Below are 10,472 nucleotides of genomic sequence, written 5' to 3'. Positions count from 1 at the left end.
CGCATGACCGCTCTTGTGGCTTTCCTTTGCTTCCCCGTCAGAAAGTCATTTTTCTGCAGGGAAGCAAAGAAATCTGCAGGGGCCATATGTTCTGTGCAGGTGCAGTGGCTCAGAATTCCCCCAGGAGTATAATATCCTGGGGCCAGCATGACAAACAGCCGATGATTTGGGGAGAGCCTTGCTGTCCTGCCCTGCCCTTTTGGAAGAAGGTTCCCCCAGCTGGGGAAGCTGAGACAGGGTATTCTCAGGGGAAAAAAAGTGTCCTGCTCCAGTTTGTTTTACTGGGAAATTCCAGGGCTGGGTGACCCAGCCTACAGCTCTTAGTTCCCAGCTGCCAAACTGCATCAAGCGCCATCTGCCTGTGGAGGGAGGCTCAGGCTCTCTGGCCCAGACCCTCAAAAGTGTTAGGGGCCTAAATACCTTTGAGGCTCCAGCCTCTGGCTAGAAGCCCCAGCCAGTAGCCTTGTGGTCTTAGCACGTTCTGCACTTTCCATTAGTTGGCGGGGGGCAGGGGTAACTAGGGAGGTTTGGCAAGTCCATGGGCCTTTTCATAAGGTGGCACCATGCTGGGCTTAGCTGCATCGTTCCCCCAGACACTCCCTGAAGGGAACCTGGATGTAAGCGTTTAGAAACGAACCCGTGGCGAGCTCGGGCTGCCTGGGCACAGTTATTGTTAGAGTCAGCATTTTCCTGCTGCTTTTCAGCCCATTTCTACTAGCAGCTTTTCTTTCCAACTGGCTGCTCGCTTGGGCCAGTCACTGACATGCCTCCAAGAGAAGCTGACCTCTGACCTGGGTGGGGACAGGGACAGAAATGTGGATCCACCCATGTTCAAGGCCTTGGGCAGGGCAGTATTAGCCCCAGCTGCTAATTTACCTCTCCATTTTTTAATCCCTCCACACCTTGCCTGGAGCCAATGAGGCTGCATGACCAGGGGCCCCCAGCGCACAAAAGGGTTAAATGTTGTGAGCTCAAAGAGCCAGGAGCAGCGTCAGACAACGTGTGACAGCTCCAGGCCAGGTTCTGGCATGGCTGGAGTGCTGCCCCGCAGCTCAGCGCTGCCCCAGGGCTCCCACACACCCTGCTCCTTATGGCTGTGGAGCCTTTGCACTGATGCAGTGGGTGGCTCCACCTCGTAGCACACGCTGTGCACAGCAGGGGAGTGCTGCCCCGCTCCTAGCAAGGCGGGACATGGCGTCCGACACACTAGAGAGGATGGAACCTACAATCCATCCCCCTTGAAATGCCCAAACAGCAGGCGCAGGAGGGCGGGTAAGAATGCTCACGTCATTGCTTCGGTTAGGAATCCGTTTATTTCAGAGCTTGGCACCTCATCCCACCGGTCACGCTCCTTGTTAGAATCTCGCTGCTGCATGGCTGGCAGGCGCGCCGCTCATGCCCTAGTCTGAGCAAGAGCACAGGCAGCTGTGGTGGAAGGCCCTGCAGCCTGGCTCTTAGCCCTGCTATAGGCATCGCCCCTTCCAGAGGGCTCACTGCATTGCTTCACCACAGCAACAGGCACAAACAAGAGCCTAGGAACCCTGGGCAGATACCTAGACCCAGCCACTCAGTGATATTTAGGCACCTAACGGCCACTGAAATCAATAAATACCTTTATAAATCTGTCCCCTTGAGACTGGCATTACAAGTTCAGCCCTGCCAGCTGGCCACGCGCTGGGTTGTTCTCACTGGGCCCATTCTGCAGAGGGGGAAGCTGAGCCCCAGAGGTGCCATGGCTGGCCTAGGGTCACAGCATGTCAGCAGCAGACCAGCCAAGCAAGATCGCCTTCAGAAGGGCACAGAACATGGGGTCAGTTTGGATTAAAGATTTTGTTTCACGTGACAAAACTTTGTGACTAGGAGCTCCAGGAAGCAGACGCCTAAACTGAACTGGGCAGGAACCATCCACTTTCCATGCACTTCATTTCCCAACCACCCTACAGTCACCTTCCCCTCCTTCAGCTCTTCTCCTCTCCTCTTTTCCCACTTGCTTGCTGGACAGCTGCAGCCCCCTCTGTGGGCTCATGCTAGACCATTAAACCTCTCGCTTTGCAGGGGCATAGACACTGAATGGTGAATGGTCAGTCTCCTGCCGAGCCCCAAGTCGCTCGCTGTTAGATGCCGCATGAGCACGGTGGTTTATTCATTCTACAGGCCTGGAGGTACTCACAAGCCAAAGCTCCACGTGAGCTGATGGAAGCAAGAGGTTTCCTGTTAGAGACCCACTAAAGCAGGACACACCGACCATCATGGAACTTACTCCAGGAAATGTGGTGAACCTCGGGAGCAGAGATTTGCATGGCCCTGCCATGTACAACCCCAATGGGATTAAATAGCCATACAGCCTGAGGGCTGGGCAATAATGACTGGGGGGAAGCAGCTGCCTGGCAAGTTTCCGTGCAGTCCAGTCATAACTGTATAAATAATTCCCACCATCTGGCTCTGCGGGGGTCTCTCCGTGGTGGAAGCTCTGGGTGTACCTGTACATTGAGTGCCTCATGCTCACACATTTAGGTACACACAGCACCAGGCCCTACACACACCAGGCTGTGAGGTGGGGACATTCTGTCCTGGAGGGACCGTTTTAAAGGCATTGTATTTGTGCACAGTACTCTGGCCTCACATGACGGGTAGGAAGGAGTGCTCCTGGCAAGCCCTGCCCCTACTAAACCATTGAGGTAAGTCCTGCCAGTTGATGCACCAACTCCACTGTGCCATGAAGATCCCAGGACCAGCTCGGCAGTAGCAGGGCAGGAGGGTTTCTCAGTTACAGGGATAAGTGAGGTGGGACTAAATTGCTGGCACTGCGTCCCTCCCACCCCTTCCAACCACGTTCCCACTGCACCCGTCCTGCCTGCCTTTTAATGGTCCCGGCTGCAGCAAGCTCATTCCTTAGGCCCAGAGGCCGTTGGAACAACGGTGCCCTCATTCACCCGTGCTGTTAAGAGAGACACGTCCTTCTGCAGGAGCAGCCCCGGCGGCAGCTTTCGTTGGTGCCCCTAGGCCTCAGCACAGCTGGAGCAAGCACCTCCATCACCCCACGCAGCGCTCTGAGCCAGTCAGAGTCCGCGGGGGCGTTCCAGGCCCAGCAGGCCTCGATTGGCCGTGTGGGTCAAGCTGGGAAAGCGGCTCCCTGCGCTGCCGCACTCTGCTGCGGGGAACCCGCCAGCTGAGTTGACCCGGCACTATCATTAAAGTGAGTCTCTGCACCATCCCCTGCCCGTCGCGGACTCGCGCTGGCCGTTCCCGGTGCAGCCGGCCCTCACATCTCGACGATGCAGCGCGGAGAGTTTGTTCTGATGGCGTCAGCAATCACCTTGGCGCCGGACTGGCCGATGCGATTCCCCTGCAGACTGGGAGAGGACAAGGGACAGGCATGACCTCAGCGAGCGCACAGCCGCACTAGTTCCCAGCACGGTCTGACCCCAGCGCAGGACTGCCCAGCTGGCAGGGGTACAGCCACACTGCGCACTAAGCCCCTGTCTGTGGGACTCGGTGTCCCCATGCCCACACTGCATTGTAAACCTGGGCTGACAGTTGCTGGAGCGAGGTCTCACAGTCATGCTCCACGGCCACCGTGCAGACCCCCTGGCTCAGGTCTGTGGGTTGAGCTGAGTGCACACTGAAAACTGACTGGGCTCACCACCCATCCCCACACAGGGTCCTAGGCGCCGAATCCTGAGCTCTTTCAGACCTGAGTCAGACTGATCTGTGTGGGGACGGAAGGTGCTTGGGCTTAAACCTGAGTCAGAGCCTGGGCTCAGTGTGCAGTGTAGATGTGCCCCAGGGGGCTGGGAGACCCGTCCCCGCTGGTGTGACCTCACATACATGGTGTGTGCAAGCTCATGCCACACGGAGGCAGAGCAGCACCCTCTTCAAAATGGCATCCTGTTTGATACCAGCCCAAACCACATCCGGCTTTGGCTCAGGACCAGACGGGGGACAGCTTGGAAAAGCAGGAGTGTCTGGCATAACAGCAGGTGAAGGGGCTATGGCTGGGGCTCCCACAGGGCAGGAGAGGTCATCCAGTCCTGCAGGCACAAGGGCCCAGCGAGAGCAAGGGACGGTCAGGGAAGGAAAAACGCTGCCCCCCACTTCTGCTACCCTCAGCCTCCTGCGCCTCACCCTCCACCCCCATCTCCAGCTCCCCAAGTCAGCCCACCCAAGGAAAATCCCTCCCCCCACCGGCCTCGGGCTGGAAACAACATTCAGCCCACACATGCTGCATAAACTTTCAAGCCAAGCCCCCTTCCTTGTCCCTAGAGGCCCTGTACTGATGCCAGGGGCCTGGCGCAAGCTCCTGTTGGCCTGGGGAGCTTGCCCCCAATTCCAAGGCAGCTCTGGGCACTGAGCCCATCCAACAGCTGGGAGGCTGGAGTCCGTGGCCCAGCATCTGCCTGGGCATTGTTGGGGACACTGCCAAGAAGCAGTCGGTGAGGCCAGCCCAGGCCACGAGGGAGCTGGAGGGACCCAGGGGTTGGCACAGCACAGCCCTGTGGGGGTCCTGGGGAAGGTTTGGCTTTCAAGAGGGTTCCACACCTTGGTGACCCCATTAGCCCCCCCAGTGGTGTTTGGCAGGGACTTGGAGGCAGGGCTTCACGCCTCCTGTGGCATTTGGGCATTCCATTGTGAGGCGGCAGCCTGGGCCAGGTATGGGGTGGAGGAGTGGGTCTCACAAGTGACACTGTATGCTACCACAGAGGGACACTACAGCATAGCCGTCATGGTCCCAGAGGCAGGTGAGTTCACACTCTTTCCCTCGTCTCCGTCCATCTGCCAACCATGCCCGCATGTAGCTGGGCACTCAACTGCCACTCACTTGACATAGGTGAGGCCGTGGTTTCCGGTCAGAGCTGTGGCGATGCAGATAGCTCCATCCATGCCTAAGGAGTTCTCCTGGAGGCTGAAGGGAAGACAAAGACTCATCAAGAAGTGAGGCCCGGAGAAAGCATCGGGCAGAACTGTCAGGGTGGACTGATTTAAATCCAAGCAATTTAAAACACCAGTTGTATTCATGGATTTCAGTCAGAAAGCAGGAAACCTTGATTTACATCCTCGATTTTAATCTTGTTTTGCATTTTCACTTTTTAGTTATTTTCCTAAAGAAAGTTTGAGTCTCATTGGTTGGTACCATTACAGCTATTTTAATGTGCTAGATACATAAGATAAAAATTATCACTGTTTTGCAACTAAAACAAATTGTTTTATTAAACATCTGAACTGTTATCTGTAGTTAGTGAACTGAACCGATTGTTTCCGGTTAGTCCTGCAAGATTTTAGAACTAGTAGAGCTCGTCATTTTTATTCATAGATTGGAAAAAGAAAACAAGCTTTCCCGCTGTTCTAACTTCCAATCAGTTTCTTAACCTAGAATGAACTAGTCATTGAACCGAACTAGTTGACTAAACTCAAATGAAGAAAATGTTCTCTCTGCACCTGAAAAAAAGGGTGACTGCTGTCAACCTCCGGTTTCAGCTGCTTAGCCGCTATCTTCCAGTGACTTGTCTTTCTTAAAGACTTCGGCAGCAAATATATACTGCTTAATATATTTTTTATTTAATTTAAAGTGATTTTAACAGAATAGAGTAAGTTTAGGCCTTACTTTAATTTTAAATAGGCTTATTGTTAAAAATAAACCTGTATTTAATTAAAAAAATAAGGAAGTCTGATTTATTTTATCAGTTAAACCCTCTATTTTTATCCATACTGGGATATGTGTATTGACTTGGATTTCTTCCTCCTCTTCTCCCTGCCTGATTCCGTCCATGTCACAATAGAGGGTTAGTAACAATAGATGATTGTGACATCACAGCTGCTCCTTCGATGATGAAGTGTGATGGAACCATCTATCACTAGCAGTCAGATCAAAGGAAGCCAGTTAGGGCCAAAGCTGCTTTTTAGATACAGAAAAGATACATGACAGTTTGGAAGCATTTTGATGACTCGTTGTAGACAGTGCTGGTGGCGACACCTCTAGATAAGGTTGCCTGACACTTTCCATTATAAGACTCCATTTTCAATTATAACTTTGACCATTTGGATTGAAATTTCCCATGCTGGGCATCTGCCTCAGGCTGAATTTGTCTGGAACATTTCAGCAAACGCAGTTCAGCCATTTCCAAGACAGATTGAGGGGATTAGGTCCTATGCACAGAAAGAGACAGGGGTCCAGTGGCGGTGGGGGGAGGAAATAGTATGTGATCAGGTAATTAAAGCCTGTATCATGATGCATGCGCACAAGGGAGCCAAATTAAGATTGCACAGGGAACCTTCATTCAGGAACTTTCTAACTTTTGAGTGCTGGACTTTGCCACCTTTCCACCCTTTTACTATAGCTTTGAGAATGCAATTTATTTTTTTTAGCATTTGCCCCAGCATGGCAGCTACTTACTTCAGAACACGGAGACTGCGGTTGACCTTCAGTGCGTTGGCCATAGCTTTGGCTCCAGACACACCGATGGAGTTTCCTCTCAAGCTGCAGGGAAGCAGGAAATACAAAAGGGCGATTAGGACAAAGACCGCTGAAAGCTAATACAGGGATTCCATACAACCACAAAAAGAAATGGAGTATTTGTGGCACCTTAGAGACTAACCAATTTATTTGAGCATGAGCTTTCGTGAGCTCATGGTTAGTCTCTAAGGTGCCACAAGTACTCCTTTTCTTTTTGCAAATACAGACTAACACGGCTGTTACTCTGAAACCTGTCATACAATCACAGAAGGCAGGTTGAGGGACAGTGGGGGAAACAGAGCACATGCCAGTTGGCCTGGGACTTAAGACATGCTGGAACTGAGGGCTCCCAAAGGATTTCCAGCCTAATGAGCTGTTGGAGATGGACATGCTACAGAGCTGATGGATTTGTCTCCTGGAGGGGCCCGAGGAGAGGTAAGTCGCAGGGACTGCTTGGAGAAGGAGCGCAGCTGGGGAACACTTACTCCAGAGTTGTGAGGGTTCTGTTAACAACTAGGGCCTCTGCCAGGGCTTTTGCCCCGCCCACCCCGATCGAAGCCACCTGGAGGCTGCAAGAGAACAAGGAACGTTCAGTGCAATTCATGGCAAGCTATCCCAGCCGGCCTACGCCCGACAGACACTCATTACACTGAGCTGGCAAACCGGACCCAAGAAACCCAGGCTGTGGGGGCCAGCTTCACAAGCCAATGCCGTTCTCCTAGCACGTTGATCCTGCGGAGGAGCGTGGCAGCCCGAGGAGACAGGCCTGCCATGAGGGCATTGATCCAGCCGAGGATGTACTGATGAGCCGGGCAGACAGCAGCGCATTCTCTATTAAAACACTCGCCCCACCGAGTAACTCACCAATAAACGAAGAGGAAACTGTGTCTGGAGTCCAGCACAGACAGACACAACAGTCTCTGTGAGCTAATTGACTACAAAGCAGGGCTGACTCCCTGCTGCCGGGTGGGTGGCTGGCTCTCTGCAGGACATGGTGCTGAAGTACAGTGCGGCAGGTACCTATAGCCATCCCCTAGCAGCTAAGGACTTCTCTGTCCAATCAATTAGCAGCCTGCGGGAGCCCCGCTTCCTGTAGGACCTTGAGGCCAACTTTATTAGCTCTGGCACATCAACTGGGGCAGGCCCAGCTAAATCCCAGCCATCTCTCTGCCTGTGACAACCCAACGGCAATGGAAGAGGGAGACATCTCCCCAGATTTCCAGTGGGCTCAGCCCCCAGGAGACATGGCTTAACCATTCACCCCCAGGCAATAGCTCGCCTTTGCTGTCCCGTGGCCACCCTTCCCTTCCCCGCTCACAAACACACCTCCTATCTCACTCTGGCACACTCATTACTGCCATTCTAATGAGCAGGATCTAATGTCACTCTACGACCTGGCAGCCATGCACCCCCATACAGCATTGTGACCAGGGGGCATGGCCCTATCACTTTTTACGGGCCGCAAGGACGAGCAATGTGAGGAAGGGGACAGAGAGGAGTGAGCAGAGGGTGGGGTCTTGGGATGAAGGGGTGTGTGGGGGCTCAGGGAGAAGGGGTGGCACAGGGGTGGGGACACAGTTCAGTCACCAGTGGCCCCCCCCCATTTTAGGGAGCCCGTGCTCACTAGTCTGACTGGGAGCTCTTGCCTAGTGGGACAAGTGCAACTGTCTAGCTACCAAACTCTCCAGAAGTCCAGCGATTGGAGGACTATGAGGAGCTGGGGAGCACCAGGTTTTGTTTGCCTGGAGGATCTCGGTCCAGATGGGGCCAGCAGGCTGAGTGCCCCTGCTCTGCACACCACTACACATTTCACATACAGGGCATATTCCCCCCCCCGCCCCCGGCACCACGTGGACACTTACCAGAGGGTGGTGAGAGTGGTGTTCACCTTCAGAGCAGCAGCAAGGGCGATCATGCCTTCATCGCCAATAGCGTTCTCCTGCAAACTGAAACACAGCGTGTGCCACATGACAGCATATATGGCCCTTGTCCCCTAGAGCACATTCATGGGGAAATGGGTCACGCAGGCAACAGAGGTTCTGGGAGGAGGGTTAATGGCTCCTGACAGGGTCGGGACACAAGCTGGCTCCCCTGAGTGGTATGCCCCAAACTGCTGCGGCTTCCAGACGACACATGCAGACCACTGCCCCATGGTGAGATGGGGGTGTGCTGTTAGCCCGTGAAACTGCCCAGTGACAAGATCCAGCCGCTTGGAAATAAGGTATACATTTTTAACATTGTGGTTAATTAGCCACTGGGACAACTGCCCAAGGGTTGTGGTGGATTCTCCATCACTAGCCATTTTTATATCAAGATTGCATGTCTTGCTAAAAGCTCTGCTCTGGGAATTATTGTGGGGCAGGTCTCTGGCCTGTGGGATACAGGAGGTCGGCCTAGGTGATCCCATCCCTTCTGGCCCTGGAGGTGGAGACGATGGAGCCCAGAGGGGCAGTGAACAGGTCTCTCTCAATAGGGTGAAATTCAGAGGGTGCCAGGCAGTGAGATATAAGGCAACAAAAATACCCAATACAGAGTGACCTGCTGTCCAAATATTAGGGGCTCTGTCAGTATATGCAAGTATCCCCCCCTCCCCGATGCAACGTTGTGGCATTACGACCCTCTCCTCCATCGCCCATGGGATGGCGGCAGCCCCCCCAGCCAGAACACCGAGCAGGCCGAGTGGCCACAAAGGAGGATGCTGCAGGACCCTGACTGCGTGGGTCACGAGCGGTTTATTGTGCGGAGGTGGGTGATGCTCCAGCAGGGCAGACCCAGGGTTGAGAAGAGCTGGCTGAGGGAGGGAGTGGGTCCCTGGAGGGACCTGCGGAACAAGTGAGCTCGGGAACCACTAGTCTAGGGTGTGCTTGCCGGGGCCCCCTGCTGGCTCTGGCTGGTCAGAGGTAAGTGATTAGGACACCACGAAATGGGTGCATGTCCTGAATAGAACCCCCTTTGCCGGGGGAGCAAAGGCGCAAGAGCCCCCAGAGAATCTTCCTCAGCAGACAGCTGAGCCCACAAAAGGGCTGGTTCCCCTTGCTTGCCCTGCTCCTGCTTGGCCTCCTGTCCTCCCCCAATCCACAGCCCAGCCGTACATGCCGCATGCAGCCCCTGCCAGAGACTCACTGAGCCAAGCGGGACACGCTCCCTGAGGCGGCTCTGCGATGCCCCCACAGCGCAGGGCTTTGGCATTGCTGGGGGAGGGAGGGTCTGATCTGCTCCCCAGCACAAAACCCTAACCCCCCGCAAGTATGTGACCACCCCCACCCCAGCACCCTCGCACCCTGAGCCAGCGATGCGGCCAGGCAGGCAGGCTGCAGGCGCCACTTACTCGAGGCTGGTCAGGCTCGTGTTGGAGTGTAGTGCTTGGGCCAGCGCCTTGGCTGCCTTCGACTGGATGAAGTTCCACTGCAGGCTGTGCAAAGAGAGTGGGCGGTGAAGGGTGACCACTGGGGGGCGGGGCGGGACTCTGCAAATGGGGAGAGGCCCCCCGGCCAAGGGGAATGGACCCTTCTCATTGGGGGACCAGCCGCAAGAGGGGATAGCTCTCCGCAGGCTGTTGTGGAGTAGCTGCATCCCACCCAATGAAAGCCCCCCTGGGTTTGTACCGAACACAATAGCCTTCTGCACATCCTGCCCGTAACTGTCACTTATCAGCCTTGGGCACTGCTGAACAGCTGCTGCCTTTGAACTCAGAAGTAGCGGCATCGTGGTGGCAGGTGAAAGGCTGTGATCTCCAGGGAGATCTCCAGGGTTTAATTCTGTAAACCTGCATATCTGAGGCTTCCAAACACCACTATGCAAATCCATCCATCACACTACAGTGCACAATCCATCGGTAACGTAGTAGCTTTGATTAATCAGACATTAATAAAAGGGCCTGAAGAATTGGGGCACATATGGCTTTTCAGCCTTAAAAAATGACATGGTTGAAGGGCTGGTGAAAGTTGCCAGCCTGACAGTGCTGGAGAGAGAGGATGGGCTCCAGGCGAGAGAGGGGTTCAGCGCCTAGGGCCCATTCAAC

General features: G+C 54.4%; 1 protein-coding gene across 1 annotated transcript in view; it reads right to left on the bottom strand.

Annotated features, from left to right (window-relative positions):
- Window positions 1-854: 854 nt before the first annotated feature.
- Window positions 855-10,472, bottom strand: part of NLRC3 (NLR family CARD domain containing 3) — a 48,256-nt gene continuing 38,638 nt past the window's right edge. Inside the window, exons 13-18 of the mRNA XM_084640548.1 lie at window positions 9,780-9,863; window positions 8,314-8,397; window positions 6,937-7,020; window positions 6,392-6,475; window positions 4,820-4,903; window positions 855-3,353 (exon numbers count right to left, since the gene is read on the bottom strand). Of these exons, the coding sequence (XP_084496674.1) occupies window positions 3,263-3,353; window positions 4,820-4,903; window positions 6,392-6,475; window positions 6,937-7,020; window positions 8,314-8,397; window positions 9,780-9,863 (511 nt within the window). The 3' untranslated portion in view covers window positions 855-3,262. The remainder of the gene's footprint in view (window positions 3,354-4,819; window positions 4,904-6,391; window positions 6,476-6,936; window positions 7,021-8,313; window positions 8,398-9,779; window positions 9,864-10,472) is intronic.

This window comes from Lepidochelys olivacea (genome assembly GCF_965140295.1).
Source record: "Lepidochelys olivacea isolate rLepOli2 genome assembly, chromosome: 10".
Classification (NCBI taxonomy): domain Eukaryota; kingdom Metazoa; phylum Chordata; order Testudines; family Cheloniidae; genus Lepidochelys; species Lepidochelys olivacea.
This window is presented reverse-complemented; position numbering and strand designations above follow the sequence as displayed.